Source organism: Trichechus manatus, unplaced genomic scaffold (assembly GCF_000243295.1).
Source record: "Trichechus manatus latirostris isolate Lorelei unplaced genomic scaffold, TriManLat1.0 scaffold00261, whole genome shotgun sequence".
Taxonomy (NCBI): domain Eukaryota; kingdom Metazoa; phylum Chordata; class Mammalia; order Sirenia; family Trichechidae; genus Trichechus; species Trichechus manatus.
The window spans coordinates 157,642-175,826 of record NW_004444197.1 but is presented as its reverse complement, the minus strand read 5'-3'; the positions used below and the strand labels follow the sequence as shown (position 1 = coordinate 175,826).

At 50.3% G+C, this 18,185-nt stretch overlaps 4 protein-coding genes across 10 annotated transcripts; 1 reads left to right on the top strand and 3 right to left on the bottom strand.

The window, feature by feature from the left end:
- Positions 1–884: 884 nt before the first annotated feature.
- PFDN6 (prefoldin subunit 6) lies at positions 885–2,650 on the bottom strand. 4 transcript variants are annotated; one of them, XM_023724789.1, is made up of 5 exons: positions 2,526–2,650; positions 1,880–1,958; positions 1,561–1,631; positions 1,350–1,474; positions 889–1,097 (listed from the first exon to the last, which is right to left on the bottom strand). In XM_023724789.1, the coding sequence occupies exons 2-5, from the start codon at positions 1,941–1,943 to the stop codon at positions 968–970; spliced, it is 390 nt and encodes a 129-aa protein (XP_023580557.1). In that variant the 5' UTR covers positions 1,944–1,958; positions 2,526–2,650; the 3' UTR covers positions 889–967. The 4 variants fall into 4 exon arrangements, with proteins under 4 accessions (XP_023580554.1, XP_023580557.1, XP_023580556.1 ...); XM_023724788.1 differs by lacking the exon at positions 2,526–2,650 and adding an exon at positions 2,360–2,488; XM_023724787.1 differs by lacking the exon at positions 2,526–2,650 and adding an exon at positions 2,146–2,324.
- WDR46 (WD repeat domain 46) lies at positions 2,496–10,494 on the top strand. 2 transcript variants are annotated; one of them, XM_004389804.2, is made up of 15 exons: positions 2,496–2,736; positions 2,838–3,053; positions 3,163–3,243; positions 3,388–3,500; positions 3,614–3,701; positions 3,834–3,895; positions 4,096–4,200; positions 4,294–4,444; positions 4,565–4,700; positions 4,896–4,995; positions 8,903–9,216; positions 9,365–9,459; positions 9,635–9,730; positions 9,914–10,027; positions 10,139–10,409. In XM_004389804.2, exons 1-15 carry the CDS (start codon positions 2,644–2,646, stop codon positions 10,238–10,240), a joined length of 1,866 nt encoding a protein of 621 aa, XP_004389861.1. In that variant the 5' UTR covers positions 2,496–2,643; the 3' UTR covers positions 10,241–10,409. The 2 variants fall into 2 exon arrangements, with proteins under 2 accessions (XP_004389861.1, XP_023580553.1); XM_023724785.1 differs by having other exon boundaries at positions 2,603–2,736; positions 9,914–10,039; positions 10,139–10,494.
- Positions 10,495–10,601: 107 nt separating this feature from the next.
- On the bottom strand, positions 10,602–12,431 carry B3GALT4 (beta-1,3-galactosyltransferase 4). Its single transcript, XM_004389847.2, has one exon. It carries the CDS (start codon positions 12,123–12,125, stop codon positions 10,971–10,973), a length of 1,155 nt encoding a protein of 384 aa, XP_004389904.1. The 5' UTR covers positions 12,126–12,431; the 3' UTR covers positions 10,602–10,970.
- Positions 12,432–13,207: 776 nt separating this feature from the next.
- RPS18 (ribosomal protein S18) lies at positions 13,208–18,132 on the bottom strand. 3 transcript variants are annotated; one of them, XM_004389803.3, is made up of 6 exons: positions 18,044–18,132; positions 17,437–17,535; positions 13,858–13,944; positions 13,670–13,771; positions 13,460–13,551; positions 13,208–13,325 (listed from the first exon to the last, which is right to left on the bottom strand). In XM_004389803.3, exons 1-6 carry the CDS (start codon positions 18,044–18,046, stop codon positions 13,250–13,252), a joined length of 459 nt encoding a protein of 152 aa, XP_004389860.1. In that variant the 5' UTR covers positions 18,047–18,132; the 3' UTR covers positions 13,208–13,249. The 3 variants fall into 3 exon arrangements, with proteins under 3 accessions (XP_004389860.1, XP_023580567.1, XP_023580568.1); XM_023724799.1 differs by lacking the exon at positions 18,044–18,132 and having other exon boundaries at positions 17,437–17,911; XM_023724800.1 differs by lacking the exons at positions 17,437–17,535; positions 18,044–18,132 and adding an exon at positions 14,492–15,237.
- Positions 18,133–18,185: the final 53 nt, after the last annotated feature.

Below are 18,185 nucleotides of genomic sequence, written 5' to 3'. Positions count from 1 at the left end.
TCTAGCAGTTTTTTTTCCCCACTGTGAGGGTTCTTGTCACTGTGACAACACTAAAATAATAAACCAAAACACTACCTGAATTCATCCCCCCCGTCCGTGTGGTGTCTATGAACTGGCTGCTGGGACTGGGGATGGGGAGTTGGCTGAAGGTAGGAACAATGGACCAGAAAGGAGTATGATGTTCTCTATCCCTGTGAAGAGGTGCTAGTGAAAATGGTTCCCTCAGAGCAGTTCATTTCTCCTCAGCAACCTCTGTGTCCTGGTCCTTTTATTACTGCTATTAAATTTTTCTGTTTTCGCAGAGAAGATCGGTATGAAGAAATCCTCTGGCTGAAATTTCTAGGAAACAATTTTAGGACAGAGATGGAAGAACAATTTTGTGGGCAACACACGGACTTAGAGAACTTATGACACCATAAAGCATTATGTTGGGATTTTAAATCAGTTTAAGCTACACACAAATTTTAAAAAGACAGACTAAAAATAACAGAGAGAGACCACACCTATTGGAAGGATGACAAGTATTCATAATAAGAATGGTAACCACATTTCATTCTGGGGTCTCAAGTTAGAGAATTATGATTCTTCAACTAAACTGATATTTCTAATGATATACTGCATTGTAAATGCCCTGCCCATATTTCCTTGGTTGGTCACGCCAACCAAGGTAAGGTAATGTTAAGGGCTGTAAATGCAAGTAAGAAACAAGTTTGAAACCTTTTATATTTCGGTTTCAAGAAACAAGGAAAGATTTCCCTGCCAAGAGAGACTCCACTTGTAAGAATATGGGCCTCAAGGATTAATATAAGTGGCATGTAAGGTGGAAGGGGCCGGGGGAATAGGTGGAGAGAAACATGACAGAGTGGCTGGTCAGAAAACCGAGCCAGGTGTTTTCACATTTTATTAGCTACAGTATAGACCCTAGAGCTGCCTCATTCCCTCCCCTCCCCTTCCCCCCACCACAGGGTCAGGCCTTGCCAGGAGCCCCTGCCTTTGCTGCTTGGGCCCGCTGGAACTCCTGCTGCAGCTGAGCAAGGGTCTCCCTCTGTCGCTCTGACTGCCTCTCCAGGTCCCGGAGCTGGGATTCGTATCGCTTACTGAGGAGACACACGAAGACAAAGCAGCAGAAAAGGAGAAATTAGTGAGGCTTACTATTGAAAAGACTGAAAACAAGAAAGATAGGTGGCAAAGTTGAGATCTGGGGCAGGGAGGGGACGGGGTTAAAAGGGAAGGAAGGAGTGGAGGACTGGACAATTGGGAGCCACTATGCAGAGCTGCTCTACAGTGGTTCCTCCACAACTCTACTCCAACAGCATCAGCTGCATCACAGGGTGGTGGTACAGACTCACATTTCAGCTGTTATATAGTCCAGCCTCTTCCCCACTGTGGCCCGAGCCTCCCCCAGCTCCTGTTTGACCAGCACAGGACCCAGAAGTTTGAAGACCACGTTGGACCCATCCAGTAGGGCCAGTTCCTGAGAAAGGGGAGGGACATACACGATCAGAATCATCGTCACACAAATCCCAGTCACTCCTTGCCCCACAAATCCCAGTCCCTCACCTCCTTCACGATATTATTTTCTGTTAGTTGTGCCTCGAGCTTCTGCCGCCCTGACATGGACTTACTCAAGTCTGAGAAGCGGGAGGAAAGGCGTCATTAGAGACATCAAATGTGCCACCCGACCCCCACAATCCTAGTCAGGAGAATGGAACTGAAGAAGTAGACAAGGACAGGTCGATGGGTGGGGGGAAGTATTGAGGTTGGGATGGGGCTGCACACAGGCGCGCGGGGTGGGGCAGAAAATCTTTCTTGATCATTGCTTTAGATTGTGGGTGAGTGTGGCGATTGGGATGAGGCCACATCGATCCTGCTCCCTTACCCTTCTGTAGCTGTTGATATTTCTCCACTTCTCCCTGTAGCTTTTTCTGGATCAGCTCAGCCATGGCGGGGGCGAAAACCTGCGAGGAGCGGGAGAGGGGCGTTGGGTCTGACACTCCAGAAGATACCCGAGCTTCCCTTCCTGGCTTGGCCGGTGGAACAGACAGTACTCTTTAGAAGCCGCCCTTCAGGACACCGCAGCCTCTCGCCGTTGCGGATATGAACTCTAACCCGGCCCCACAGGGGACAGCGAAACGAGACCCCTACCTCCTCAACAGAAACCCTGCTCTACTCACGGCCTCCCTTCAGAATTACTAACCCCGGAAGCAAACAAGGAATGCTGGGAAAAGACGGCGCCGGACGCTGCCGAGACATGCCGGGAAATGTGGTTCTGACATATTTAATGAGTGGCGTTCTGCTGAAAAGACTGGACTGAGAAGGTTTTAAGCAAAATCGGAAAACTAAGAAAAAGAAACTTCACCGTTATTCAGTCCCAGGATTTGCCTTTTTTTCATCCACGATGACATTATTACTAGAGCAAGAGCCGCCGTTCGGGATGGCAGTGCCAAGGACCACCTATACCATTGCGGTCCAGTTGCTTCCACTTCATAGCCAAGGAGTACCCCGCCCATCAAAGGAGAGCTTACCCTCACTCAAGATGGTGCCTGGAAGACTTCAGACCTGGAACGGCGCTGATTGGGTGAGGATAAGAGGACTTCCGGGTGTTCCTAAGCTGACTGTGGGACCGCTGAGAGGAGTTGGCACATGGATCATCAACTGGTGGGCTTGATGGAGACTGCCCCCAAGCCGGGTGGGGATGTCCCGCATAAGAAGAACAAACTTCAGTCCAAGAGGAAGGTAGAGGCCTCTCTGGGGAGGAAAGGGAAGTTTTTAGCTGCGGAGTCCTGGGGGTGGGGGTCATGGGTAGCGGAGTATCAAAGTCACTGATCTGCCGCTAGAAACCTCGGCGATACTGGGAGGAAGAAGAGACCTCTCCGACCGCTGCCGGAGCCTCCCCAGGACCCTCTCGTAGCAAGAAGAGGAAGCAGGAGCTCCGTCCCCGAAGACCAAAGAACACTCATATCCAAAAGAAGTCTAGAATCTCCAAGAAGCCCCAGGTTCCGAGAAAGTCCGGAGAACGGAGAAATTTGGTGCCCCAGCGGACCTTGTCTGGAGTAAGACTGGGTCGTGATGGGGTGGTGGGGCAGGGTGCCTTTTGCTTTGAGGGTGAGAGAGTTTGGGTCAGCCCGAGCTTGTCTGCTAATCGCGTTCTCCCTGCCCCAGGCCCAGGACCCATTCCCAGGCCCCGCCCCAGTCCCTGTGGAGGCGGCCCTGAAGTTCCGTCGCATTGACAAATCCAAAAAGGTGAGGGCAAGTCGACAAGTGGGGAGGGATTGGAGGCAGAGGGTGTGTGGGTGAGTTGGATAGAGGCTGGGCCAGGTTGCTTTCCTGTCACTCTATATATTCTCTGGTTCTTTCCATGTCCTCTTCCCGCCAATACTGTTATAGCTGTTACATTCTAAGTCCAAAACCCGAAGCAGACTTGAAGTGGCTGATGCTGAGGAAGAAGAAACCAGTGTCAGAGCTGCTCGTTCTGAGCTGCTGCTTGCTGAAGAACCTGGGTGAGTGGACCCTAATCTGGGCTTCTCTGGCCCCTTCTTTGTGGGGCTCCCCTTTCTCATTTTTGTGTTGCTATATTAGGAAGCTTTACTGCAGTCCTAACTCTCTCTTGCAGGTTTTTGGAAGGGGACGATGGGGAGGACACAGCAAAGATACGTCAGGCTGACATCGTGGAGGCTGTGGACATTGCCAGTGCAGCCAAGGTGAGCCTGAGAGTGGGGCATGGGCCAGCGGATCTATTGGTAGTGCAGGATAGAGGGAAGTGGGGACTAGAAGAGGGAGTTGCTGAAGGGAGCCTATTCTTTCTTGATTGTTTTTACTCTTCCTCTTCTCAGCACTTTGACTTGAATCTACGGCAGTTTGGGCCCTACAGGCTGAATTACTCTCGAACTGGGAGGTAAAGTTGAATTCCAGTAATATGTTTGGGCTGTTGATGAGGGAAGGGGACTGTGATTTGACTGGATGTAGGAGTGAGCATCTCCAGTAACATCTCTCCACTCACGTGGAGAAGAGGGGCTGGCATGGGGCAGACCTCGAACTGGCTGAGTCAGCGTGTTCTCTTGCATTGACACTCTGTCTGTCCCTAATTTCCAATAGACACTTGGCTTTTGGAGGGCGTCGGGGTCATGTTGCTGCCCTTGACTGGGTGACAAAAAAGCTGATGTGCGAGATCAACGTCATAGAAGCTGTGCGGGACATCCGGTCAGTGGCTTTCTAGTCAGCAGTCATTGGGGCCAAGACAGCCCATCCTTGATTGAATGACAGCCTGTGATCCCTTTCCCATTGAATATCCAGGTTTCTGCACTCAGAGGCATTGCTTTCTGTCGCTCAGAACCGATGGCTTCACATCTATGACAACCAAGGCATCGAACTCCACTGCATCCGCCGCTGTGATCGCATCACGCGGCTTGAGTTCCTGCCCTTCCACTTCCTCCTGGCCACAGCTGTGAGTGGCTATGGAGCACAGGGACTGGGTGGCTGCCCTTGGGAAGGCTGCTTTTCCTCTGGGACCCCAGTGTAGGGAGGATGGAGGACAATCAGGAGTCAGTCATTTTCATTCTCTCAGTCAGAGACTGGGTTCCTGACCTACCTGGATGTGTCAGTGGGGAAGATTGTGACAGCTCTAAATGCTCGGGCTGGACGCCTTGATGTCATGACTCAAAACCCTTACAATGCCGTCATCCATCTCGGACACAGCAATGGTCAGTCTCTGCATTAGTTGTGACTCTTTGACAATCCTGACCTGCTTTTCTTTTATATTTGTACTTCACGTGGCCCTAAAAATTGCCCTTTACCCCCCTCTTTTGTTACGTTTTGGTCTTGGGTTTCCATCTTTCCCAGGTTTAGTTATCTCAGCATCCCATCTGTAACTTTAGCTCTTCTCCTGTGACTTTCAGGTACTGTGTCTTTATGGAGTCCAGCTGTGAAAGAGCCTCTGGCTAAGATTCTCTGTCACCGTGGTGGGGTCCGGGCTGTGGCAGTAGATTCTACAGGCACGTAAGTCACTTGTTTGGGGATGAGGTATTGGGGGTAACAGCTGGGCAGAAAAGTATGAAGTTAATGTACCTTTAGGAGCACATGCAGCCTGCCTGCCTGGGTTTAAATCCTTTTGTTGCCACTTATCAGCTATGTTACTGTGGGCATATTATTTAGCCCCTGTCTGTTGTAATCTGCTTACCCCCAGAATGGGGATCTGAGTGTCTAGCTCAAGGGTCAGCAAACTTTTTCTATAAAGGACCAGATAGTAAATATTTTGGGTTTTGAAGGCCATGAGGCGAAACCAAGAACCTTATTGTAGCTACTTAATTAGCAAGAGAGAAAACAAATTATCACTATTTTTTTTTTAGTGATTAAACTCAGAACACAGTGATAATTGAGTACACTGTTGCATAATACAGGTTTACTAATGAGAAAAATTGGATTCTCTATTTGAGGATAACATTTTGCTTAATTAAGGTTCAAAGTTAGTATTCCAGATCATCAAACTCGCTTGTAGATGTTCATCTGATAATGCTGATCTGCAGAGATTTTACGTATTTCATCTTCGGAAACATCTTTTTACACAGATAGGTGATAAGATGGGTGGTATGTGAGGCATTACAATTGCTGTCAGGTTATAACTGTGTCACTGCGACTTGTAGGTGCCCCGAGCAGCAGTGGAAAGCAGTGAGAGACCATATATGGTCTCTGTTACAAACACTGAACCATGCCACAGACTAAACAAATGAGCCTCGCTGTGTGTCAATAAAACTTATTTGTGACCGTCGGAATTTGAACTTCATGTAATTTTCACAGCTTGAAATACTATTCTTTTGATTTCTTTTAACCATTTAAAAACGTAAAAACTATTTTGCATGTGGGCTGTGCAAAATTAGACAGATTTGGCCCATGGGCCTTAGTTTCCAAACCCCTGGTCTAGCTCATAAAGCTGTTGTAGACATTAAGTGAGCTAAGGCATATAGAGAGTTTAGCATGGTGTCTAGCAAGTAGGAAGCCCTGCTTTCATCGTCATCATCGTTAAAGACGATTGCACTTTTTAAGTCCTGGCTGTGATGTGAGGGGTGGGGGTGGGGGGAGTGTCTGCTTTGGATTTCTCCTTTTGGTTAGAGAGTATTTACATTTTTTCTAGCTTTTTTAGTGTTTTTTTTTTTTTTTTTTCCTCATTCAAGTTTCAGTGTGTTTTCCTCTAATTGAGTTAATTTCATTAGGCACCTTCTGGGCACCTGCTGTGTGCTGGGTCTGTGCTGAGGTTTCAGGGATAATAAGGATTAATCAGCTCTGGTGTGCTGTTCCTGTTAAACTTTATTTGTAAAAATTAGTGGCAGGCTGTAGTTTACGGACTCCTGGGCGAAAGGAGCCCTGGTGGCACAGTGGTTAAAGCGACTGACTGCTAACCAAAAACACTGGCAGTTTGAAACCACCAGTGGCTCTGCTGGAGAAAGATGTGACAGTTTGCTTCTGGAGAGATTTACAGCCTTGGAAACCCTATGGGGGCTCTCTGATTCGGAATTGACTCCTTGGCAGTGAGTGGGTGGGGCTAGGGGAATGACTGGCCAGGGGATGCATTTAGTTTCCACTTATTCGTCTTAGATAACCCCAGAGTTAATGTGTCCTTCGCTAGATGGGTTGTTCCACTTGCAAAGTTCCTCCTTGCCTGCTCGCTTTCTCCAGCATTTCCCTGTCATCCAGAATCTGGCTTTTCCTTTGACTCCTTGAGTTAGCTACACAGCCTCCATGTTCTTCAGCCATTAGCAATAGCAGGAATCAAAAGCATCAAGTATTGAGTGTTTGCTGGGTCCCCAGGTGCTTGATACTTGAATTGGCGGGATTGCTTCTTTACTGTTCACAACCACCTTCGAAGTCCTGACTGCTTTTCCTCAGGGCTCTTCCCTAGTCTGTTTCCCTCCATCCTTGCTGTATTGTATGGGCATGAGCGATTTTCACAGTTTCCTATCTCCAGTTCTTCTCCCTCTGGGGCATCCTGAGTGCTGTTGTCAGATTGATCTTCCCTACAGGCTGCTTTCCTCCTTTCACACTTCTGTTCAGGAATCTTCTACATTAAGTGTAAACTATGTAACTCTATTTTAAAACTATTTTAAAGAAAATAAGAAGCAGATGCGTAAGTAAAGCCCTGTGGTCACCAACTTACGAAAGCCTTCTGGATGCTTGGACTCCCTTGGCCTTCCAGACTTGTATCTTTGTGGACCGGTGGTTTGGTTATTGCCATTTCTACTTCATATCTGTGCCAGCCTGGCTCTAGGAGGGTGGGGAGGCCTGCCCTGAGGCTTTCTGCCTTCTGTGGGTCACTGGGCCTAAGCTGTAGCTTGCCCTCCCTGGCCTGTCTGGTTCAGCTGCTCCTGTGATTAGGGCGTAATCAGTTCACTGAGTCCTGGATTGGTCAGCACTTTGATGCTCAAGAGCCCTGGTCCTTGATTTTACAGCCATTCCTGCTGATAATGTCCTCCTCAGGAACTCCTCAGACAAGCCATAAGGGCTCCAGAGATGAGCTTTACCATCTTCCTCAAGTGGCTTTCTGGAGGCTTGCATTAGAATTGGATTGGATTGGATTTTCAAAGCTAAACCACTTCTTGCAAATGTAGCACAGTGGTGTGGCCTACACTCAGCTTTGGCCGCCAGACTGGTATTTTCTGGGGAATCTCGTAGGTGGGCATATGGGGGAGAGCAGCCAGCACATGCTCCTGAGTTGTTGGTTCACCGAAGGGTGTGACTGTATCCCAGGAGCCCTCTGTCACTCCTGGTTTGAACTGGTGGCCTTTCCCTCTGGTGGACTTGGGTCCCTGATTGTCTTGTCAAAAGAAGTATCCATCAGGGCCTGTATCTGGCTCTGTCACAGTGAGAGTGTTTGCTTATAGGATCTCTTAAGTGTTCTCCTACTGCGTTCACAGCCAGGGCAAGAAAGAGAAGTCCTTGGCCCCTCGGTGAACATGCATCCCCTGGCTTGGCTGGTTTCCCCTTTAGCCTCCCTCTTTCAGGAACAACTTGAACACAGACAGAAATTCCAACTTCTGAAAGTAAACAACTTAGGCTGTGCAAGATTTCTCAAGGGGATTTGGTCGCCAACTTTGCCCTCCCCGCTTCCAGGGAAAGGAAAGAGAAAAGGTGGGGCCCTCTGGCACATTACTTCGTTTCTGAGTGAGTTTTCTCAAGTTCATGCAGTCTTTAACCTGTGCTTTGTCATTGCCAGAGGGTAACGTTGGGATAGTGAGCAATGAGTCCTCAGTTGGACTAAAAAGAGTCTCTACAATTCATCTCTTACCAATTTTCCTGACCATATTTCCCACCAATCCTGAAAACAAACCTCTACTTCCATTTTAGTGCCTACACTCTGACGTTAATTCATTTGTACCTGCTCTACCTTTATGTTTTCTTAAGAATTGCTTAGAATGGCTCACATTTCACCTTTCCCATGAAGCCCTCCCTGACTACTTCAGTTGATCTTTCCGTTTGCTGAGCTGCTCTGCTGCCTGGTCTGTGCAGTGAAACACCACATTCAGGCACAGATTGTCATGTGGGTTCTCCACTTGTTTCACTTGTCTCAAGAGGGCAGTGTAGTGTTAGGGAAAGAAGAGAGGAGACACTAAAGAAACAAGTTTGACCAGAATTCCAGCTCTCCTACTCACTAACCCTGACTTCCCTTCTCTGAGCTTCATTTTTCTTTTCTGTGAAAGGGAAATTAAAAAAAGTGCCCAGTTGTGTGAGGCTTAACTGAGAGGATGTCTGTGGAGCGTTTAGCGTGATGGTGGTGGTGGTGATTAGTCTTTCTCCCCAACCAGACTCAATGCCCAGAGGACAGAGGCTGTGTTTTCTGTGAGTTTGGGGTTGGTCACGGGACTGCTCAGTAAACCCGTACTGACAGACTAGTTGATTTCTCTTTTCCCCCTAGGTACATGGCCACTTCTGGCCTGGACCACCAGCTGAAGATCTTTGACCTTCGAGGGATGTTCCAGCCTCTGAGTGCTCGGACCCTGCCCCAGGGAGCGGGGCACCTGGCCTTCTCCCAGCGGGGACTGCTGGCTGCAGGAATGGGCGATGTGGTCAACATATGGGCAGGGCAGGGCAAGGGCAGCCCACCCTCTCTGGAGCAGCCCTACCTCACCCACCGGCTCTCAGGCCACGTGCACGGCCTTCAGTTCTGCCCCTTCGAAGACGTGCTGGGGGTGGGGCACAACGGGGGCATCACCAGCATGCTGGTTCCTGGTGAGTGGGTCAGGGAATGGGGCACGAAGTTAATGAACTGTGGATGAAGTTTGGGTGGACCTGGGATAGCAGAGAGTGAGGGGTTGGTTGGGCTGGAGCTGGCGGACTAGGTTCTTCCTATTGGTTCTGTGCTCCTCCCTCCTTTCAGGGGCTGCTGAGCCCAACTTTGATGGCCTGGAGAATAACCCATACAGGAGCCGGAAGCAGCGCCAGGAGTGGGAGGTGAAGGCCCTGCTGGAGAAGGTGAGGATGTACCTACGTGTTGTTTGGGGCTGGGGCTAGGGTAAGCACCCCATTGCTGTCACGCCAGGGGGTCTTAGGAAGAGTGGGATTCAGCACCCTTCCTGGCTTCTGCTCCTCCTTGGTACCATCTTCCTGTGACTCCATACCCATTTTTTGTCCCCCGTGACATCCCCAGGTACCTGCAGAGCTCATTTGTCTGGACCCACGGGCCCTGGCGGAGGTCGATGTTGTCACTTTGGAACAGGAAAAGAAGGAGCGGATAGAGAGGCTGGTGCGGAGCAAGCCCCTGCATGCCCACCCCCAAACACACCACTCTGAGTGCCCAGCCTTCCTCACCCCCACGTCCTCTGCCTACCATGGGCCTGTCCCCGGAAGTGCAGCACAGCAGGCAAGTGCTGCCACAGTGCCCTGCCCCTGAGGCTATTAGAGATTTCACTCTTGTCCCCTTTCTCAGGGCTACGACCCTGAGGCCAAGGCTCCCTTCCAGCCAAAGCCGAAGCAGAAGGGCCGCAGCTCCACGGCCAGCCTGGTAAAGAGGAAGAGGAAGGTCATGGACAAGGAGCACAGGGTGCGAACATTGGTAGGGTGGGCCAAGCCTGCCCCCAGGCTGCACCCTCCTGCTCCTTGCTTGTGTCTCTGGCCTTGCTACTTTTCACCGTGTCCCTGTGTGCCCTTTCAGGACAAGGTCCGGCAGAGCCTAGAGCAGCAGCAGCATGACCAAGAGAAGAAGACCAAGCCCACAGGGACCCGGCCATCTGCCCTTGACAGATTTGTGCGCTGATCCTGGCACCAGGGTGGCTTGGAACAACAGACTCTTCCCAAGTCGTCTATGGGGAAATGACCTTGTTCCCTGGAATGAAGAGGGGGCAGCAGTGTGCCCCTTTTCCAACTGGGTAGCCAGCTGCCTCCTGGGGTGGGTTGGTATTAAAGAGGAAGGTGATTTTTTGGAATAGTGTGTCTGGATTATCCTGTGCCCTTGTTCTCCTTCCCCTTCCCTGGAGTGGGGCTATCTAGGATCAGAGGGGTCATGGTATACTGGCTCTCCCTGCTGCCCCACACTGTGTGGTTGCTGTGGTCTTAGCCCTGCCTTTTAAGAGCATTCTTAAAGAACCTCAGAAAGGCTCGTCCCCCTCTCCCACATCCCTGGAGGTGTCCTTCCTATCCAGCAGGACCTGGTAGCCTCTGGGACTTCCCAGTGGGTGTTCTGGGAGTTCTGGTGAAGAAAACACTACACTCAAGAGGCAGAGACAAAAGTTTATTGAGCTCGTGCCCCTCGCCTGCCCTGACTAGAGAGAACTGCATTTTTTGCTATTCCTGATGGCCATCTTTGGGGCTAGCAGGCCAGGCCCCTGGGTTTCTCCTATATCTCTTGGTCTGCAGTGTCAGACAGAGGAATTGGCATGAGGAAATGGATCTGCTGCAGCCAGCGAGGGCCCTTGTGTCAGGCCTGGGAGAGAAGGTCCTGGGGGTGCTCTACCCCCTCAGCCCCTCTCCTGTGGCCCCAGACACACTCAGCTGTCAAGCCAGGCTATTATCCGACACCGCAGGATGCCCAGGACTCCTTGGAGCCAGGAGCAGAAGGGTGCAGTCCTTTCTCCATCAGGGCTGTCCACCAGTTTCCAGGCCTGTTGCATCTTCCTGGGGTCCAATCTGTGGGATGTCAGCAGGAATTTTCCATAACAGCACCGGTCCAGGGGGTAGTGGGTGGCACCAGCCAGCTTGACACAGTGGGTCAGGGTGAGGCCTCCTCGGCGGGCACTCACCCCCACAAAGACATCCTCCAGTGGCAGAAGGGGAACCTGACTGGCCACCCTCAGGATGAGCTGCACAGCAGAAGCTGATAGCACATACCCTGTGCCTGAGGCATAGGGTGGAAAGGGGCCCCAGGCCATAGGCCACTGCTGTTCAGACACCTGGTGCCGACCCCCTGGTGTCCTAGATGGGTATACCCGCCAGTGCATGCGGCCTAGGTACAGGAGAGGCACAGGCTCGCTCCCCAAAACCCGGCCCCCTTGTTCCTGCTCCTTATCTCCAACCGCAACTGCGCTCTGTGGCTCCGTGCCCCTTTCCCATTGCTCCGAACGGCCCCCTCGCCGGACCAGCTCTGAGACCAGTTCGGGGACGTTAACATACACATCATCATCCGTCTTGAGGATGTAGCGGGCCATAGGACAGTGCTTGTTGGCCCAGTTCAGCCCGCTGAGGGTTTTGAGGGTGAGGTTGCGGTAAGAATCCTGAAAGGCCGCCTGCAAGATGTCTCCTTGGGCCGCAGCCTCCCACGCCAGGCCGTTCCCTTGTTCGCCCCAGGTAGGCTGTGGCCGGACGGGCTCCCCCAGCAGGAAGAGGGTCTGCACCCTTAGCCCCCTGGCCTCGTGCAGCCCGCCCCACGAGGCCCGGATGGTGTTCCTTTGGTGCAGATTCTCGGGGGCGGTGCACACCAGGATAAGCAGGAAAGGAGGGGCGCCGGGCCCGCGGCACGCTTCCACATTGGGGATCAGGAGGCGGGGCAAGGCCATGGGCGGCCCTGGCGAGGCGGGCGCAGAAAGTAAAGAGGGGAGTGAGAGGCTCAGCAGCTCCTCCCCGAGGCCTGAGGGCCCAAAGAGGATCCAGACAATCACGAGCAGCAGGGCTACGAGGAGGAGGCGGCGGAGGAAGCGGAGGGACATGATGTGGCGATCAGAGGGGATCTAGAGGGAAAACGGAAGGGCAGTTAACGAGCCCAGCTACCCCCGGCCCGGGTCAAGGCCCCGTCCGTACCTGGCTGCGTGCAGGCTGGGATGGGCCGAGTGCGCTGCCGAGTAGAGACGCCGAAGGTGTATGATGCCGAGACGCGGGAGACAGTACAACCAGCAACCACCGGGGGGGCTGCAGATACCTTGTCGCGATTTTGTCGCGGTCCCTCCGCCCCCTAAGCCCTGCTCCATGGCTGGCCGACTGCTGCTGCGCCCGCCGCCCCTCCCCCACCAAGCGTTGTGAGGAGGTCGCGCTGCGCGTTCTCGCAGCCCCTGCCGGAAGCATCTCAAAGCGGAAGCATCTCAAAGCGAGGCGCAATTCGCCTCCGCAGGATTGGGCGGTGGGGCTGGTGCGGACATGCAGAGACCGGTCCAGGGCATCCTGGCCGCGGAGGGCTGAAGCCGCGCTGACGGATTGGCAGCGCACCCCTCCCCCAGAGCACGCACTTGCTTCATCTCCTGGCCCCGAAAATAGCTCTTCTGGGTCGCCGAAATAGGGGCCCTTTCGGCCCTTGTTGCCTAGCAGTAAATTCAGTAAGATTTTACCTGCATTCTCCCCAATTTTGTGACCTCCGGGCTAGATCCAAAACCCCGTATATTTTAGAGACAGAGTAAGGAAGACCTGCAAATACTCGCCCCGGAGCAGCAACTGGCTACGTTCTGCGTTCCGCCGAGGTGGTGCACTCCCCAAACTGCACGCCCACCATACTTGCCCCAAAACTTAATCTGGGACTCCCCCGTAAAGCTGGAAGTGGTTGTTCACTTCCCACAGGAGTCCACACCCTGCAGAACGGGACATCACTTACTAAAAGGTTGCTTCAGATACGAAGGGGGATGGGAGGAGACAAAACCATTGCTTTAACCCATACCAAGGGCATTATTTGGGTGGCTGAGTATGGACAACCTTTCAGTTAAGTGGGTAGAAAGGCAGAAATGACCAAAGGGACCAGACCCAGACCCAAACCCAAGCATTTCCTATCAGTATCACTGGAAGAATGGAGAGAACCACAAAGAAGGAAGATGTATAAACTATTTATTAATAGACAAGGCCTACAGACTTATTTCTTCTTGGACACACCCACAGTACGGCCACGGCGGCCAGTTGTCTTTGTGTGCTGGCCTCGAACACGAAGGCTGCAGACAAGGAAGAGAAAGAAAACAGGTCATACAAAGCACAAAGCAAAGGTCTGGGGAAAAAGACTGAGCACTAGGATTCAGGATGGAAGTTTAGGGGCAAGCAGGGAAATGAGACCCCCCACCCCACTTACCCCCAGAAGTGGCGCAGCCCTCTGTGGGCCCTAATCTTCTTCAGCCGCTCCAGGTCTTCACGGAGCTTGTTGTCCAAACCATTGGCCAGGACCTGGATTTAGAAAAGAGGGACGGGGTGTTTGTATTCCTCCCTTGATAGCCTACATTCTAATGGGGACCCTCCTCCACCACCTCCAACCTTTCCACTAACTTCCTCCACCAATACAAACCTGACTGTATTTTCCATCCTTCACGTCTTTCTGTCTGTTCAAGAACCAGTCTGGAATCTTGTACTGGCGTGGATTCTGCATAATGGTGATCACACGCTCCACCTGGCAGGTGGGACAAGGTTCAGATCAGAGGGGACCCAGATACCCTCCCAAGTAGGCCCAACCCACAGCCCCCTTCCCTTCCTCACCTCATCCTCAGTGAGTTCTCCTGCCCTCTTGGTGAGGTCTATGTCTGCTTTCCTCAACACCACATGAGCGTATCTTCGCCCCACACCCTGAGGTGAAAGGTTTGGGAAAAATTAGATCTGATTGTTTGGTTTGTCTTTTAGCACATAAAGGTAGGGCCTGAAATAATCCACTGCTTTCCATGCTCCCATATCACCCTTCCCAACACAGTAAGACATAAAACCTAACCATTGAATAGGAAGGAAATAATTGTGTTCAGGGCCAAGGCTGGACCATCAACAGAGAACCCAGCAGAGGATAGATAAGCCCTTGAGAACAGATGGTCTCACGCTGCCCACGACATAGTAGCTGTCCACAAATGCTTGCTGACAGACACCACAGGAGCCCCTCGAGTTGTACTGATTCCTGCACTGTGGAGGACAGAGGGCCTGGCTTTCAGCATTGAAACAGCAAGACCAGGGTCTTCTTGTGAGCTGACAGGCTGCTCAAGGTCTCTAAGGGTCACAATTCTTGAGCAGGCCACCCCATCCCCATAATCTTAGTTTTCCCAGATACAAATTAGTCAGTGCCCACAGAAGATCAGGCCCTAGGAGCTAACTCTATCCAAACTGCAACTCAAAAAATACTAATGCTTACACTGGTGGCATGACACCAACACATGCAGCCCTGCTGTCTGAACACACGAACCAAACAGATCTTGGATAGTAAAGGATGACATTTTCTCCCTGTAAGAAAATGACCTAGGAAACCAAATTATCAGTTGTTTCACAAGGGATTAGGGCCTCAAGCATCTCTCAAATTCACTGAAGTATTTACAGATGCAGCCCACTCACTGTTCTCTTCAGGCCTCCTTTATCCACAAGAGTACACTGCAGAGACCATCACTTTGTCCTACGGGCCTGGACTGTATTAATAGGTGGTTTTCCAAGGACTCAGATCTAAAATTATTTGATCAACTAATTTAGTAATCTGTAATCATTTAGAAATCTATTTCTACACTGGGCAGGAAAGTTGTTAATATGCCTGATCCCTGCACTTAAATATTAAAGACTCTGAAAGTGTTACAGGACAACTGGCATTTTGGTGGGACAAGAGGTCCTTGTGAACAAGGCCCATGGGTACCTTCAAGTCAACTCTAATCCCCTCCAAGTTTCCAAATACCCCCTAGGTGGCAGTTATAATCCTGATGTAGAGGATGGGTAGAAGACTAGCCTTAAAGAATACTTACAGCAAAAAACTGAAAGTAGCAAGAAAACAATTAAAAAAAAAAAATCACAGCACAGAACAATCTTGCAGAATGTATATATTTCACCAATTGCCATTGAGTTGGTTCAGACTCATGGCGCCACCCCTTATGTCAAAGTAGAACCATGCTCCATAGGGTTTTCAATGGCCGATTTTTCAGAAGTAGATCGCCAGGCCTTTCTTCTGAGACGATGCTGGGTGAACTTGAACCTCCAATCTTTCAGTAAGCAGCCAAGCCCTTAACCATTTGTACTGCCCACAGACTGCAGGCTCTGTATTATTGTCAGCTGCCATTAGTTGGCCCCCAACTCAGTGACTCCATGCACAAAGGAATGAAACACTGCCCAGTTCTGCGCCATCCCTGTGATTGGTTGTGGATCAGACTGTTGTGATCTACAGGGTACTCACTGGCAGATTACTGGGAAGTAGATCTCCAGGCCTCTCTTCCTAGTCCATCTTAATCTGGAAACTCCGCTGAAACATGTTTAGCATCATAGCAACATGCAAGCCTCCACTGACAGATGAGCGGTGGTAGCTATTCGAGCTGCACTGGCCGGGAATCAAACCCAGGTCTCCCACATGGAAGTTGAAAATTCGACTACTGAACCACCAAATGCCCCACAGTAGGATCTGTTACCTCTCAATATATAGCCTCTTCTTGTGTTAGCTTCCATTTCTTACCATTCTGTGGCTAGCTGTATTTTTGAGGAACCCCTCCCCATACTCAATCTCCCTTTTTCCTGTTTAACCTTCTTCCAATTTCCTTCAATTAGCCCAATCCCTGATCCTTAACAAAGGACCACCTCCAAGCTTTAGTTCTCTCACCAGGGGAAGAGGTAGCAGCCTTTCCTGGCTCTCCACACAATTAACAAAAACTTCAGTACTCAGAGATCTCTAAGAAACAGCCTTTCCCAATGATAGCAGGGCACCAGGATCCCCCTGTGAAACTTCTCTTCACAGGGTATCTGAAAATGCCTGAAAAATCTGAAAAATTTTCCATGAGTTCTAATTTGACTACAAAGGTTACAATACACATTTAACAAATCAACTGCAGAGAAACAGAGAGAATGAGGCTCACAGACACATTCTATTAACTCTGCTCATCCTTTATATGCAAACTCACTTATCGCTCACAGCAACCCTTTACAAGACATATTCAATCTTTACAGTGCCTTACATTTTCAGAGAATGTCAAACAGAAGCTTTCAGCTTCCTTTGTACTCATTGAAGCAGCCTTGGTAACACAGTGGATAAAGTGCTAAGCTGATAAGCAAAAGGTTGGCAGTTTGACCCCACCAGCCTGCTTCCTTAAAAATGTGCAGCCTTGGAAACCCTATGGGTCGCTAAGGAGTCAGAATCGACTCGATGGCGGTGGGTTTGGTACTCAATTAAGAACAAACAAAAGCTGTACTTTCTGTAGTAGAGTGAAAAAAATCAAGGGAATTCGACAAACCCTTTAAACCAGATCTACAACTCACTGCTTTAAATCAACAACTTAAAGATGGTTGTCAGGACCAGTCAAGGCACCCTCTGCCACCAGACGGTGTCTTTGCAGGGGTAAGGTATCCCCAGTACCATCCATTCTCTAACACTAAATGAGCATTAACAATATACCAGAAGTGGTGGATTGTAAGCAAGACTGGCTTGGCCCTGCCCTCATGGAGTTATAAGTACTGGTGGGCAAGGAAGACATTCAGCTATTTCTACAAGTAATTACAAATGATAGAATGTCCCCGTGCAGAAGGTTGGGTGAAGGCAGATAGCCAAACTTGCATTTGTTGATTTAATTCTTGTAACAAGCCAAGGACAAAATATACTGGGGTTCCCACTTCAGCTGTAAAGAACACTGACTTTCACCTTTGGCAACTTAGTAAATATCCTGCTCAGGATCTAGTAACGACCCACCCCACAGGAGTATTTCTTCAAACTTAGAATCCATTGGCACAGCTACTCATCCAAGATGTACCAAGAATTATACAGTTTTCAAGGCATATATATTTAACAGGAAAGGCTGTTGTTATGATGTACTAGAAGGCAGAAATCACAAGCTGAAGGTCCAGAAAATAGCTTTAAGTAAGTTTAGCAATTCAGGTAGACAACCGTACCAAGTCCCTTCACTCAAGTGAAACCTTTCAGCTTGACCTTAGACCACTCTCTGGCTTTCATTACTTACCTTTTGTGGTAAATGTGGTTAAGAGATTAGTCACTCCCTTTAACTTTTTAAACGCAGCAGCAAACGTGATCTGGATGTCTCCTTGACCTTGCCTCATAAATTTATAACTTAGATCTTCACCACCTAAGTCTCATTTATAATCTCTACTATTTACTCACTTTACCTTAATGGCAGTGATGGCAAAGGCTATTTTCCGCCGCCCATCGATGTTAGTGTTGAGTACTCGCAAAATGTGCTGGAACTTTTCGGGGATCACTAGAGACTGATTGAAAGACATCGGGAGGAGAAATCAGACACTGTGAACCACCATCAAACCATAAGGCCCTTAAGACGAATGAATAACCTCAAACGGGTACGCCAAGTTTGTCACACAGGGAGCAATGACCCCCTTCACGTTTTCACATCACGACAAACTCCTCATTCCTGCAGAGAGCAGGAACACGAAGCGTTTAGGCCTAAGAAAATCCAACCTCTGGAAAGGGGGCAGGTCTCCTGCCGGTTCCCAAAAGTATACTCTGCGTAGAGGTGGCCGGAGGTCCCCACACACGCCTAAACCTTTCGCTGCTTTCATGCATCCGGGGAGTGACCCTTCCTCGGGTCCTGTTCCCCGAATCTGGAAGTCTTTGGTCATCCATTCTCAGGGGCGCAATCCAAGGCTCCGCACAGAAAGTTGCAGGCCTCTAGGATAGGGCGTTCTTGGCCCTCTGAGAGTAGACCTTCCCTGCCCCGGCTCCGATGCAGCCAGATGCCGACCCGGATCCCATGCTTACCATGGCTGCAACAGGAGCGGCGGCGTGTAGCCCTCCGGTGGAAGAGAGAGCGGAAGTGACGCAATACACTTATATAGCTCTCTGGCGGAAGGGGCGGAGCTATCTAGGAGGGGCGCTTCCTGAAAAGGCTTCAGCACAAATT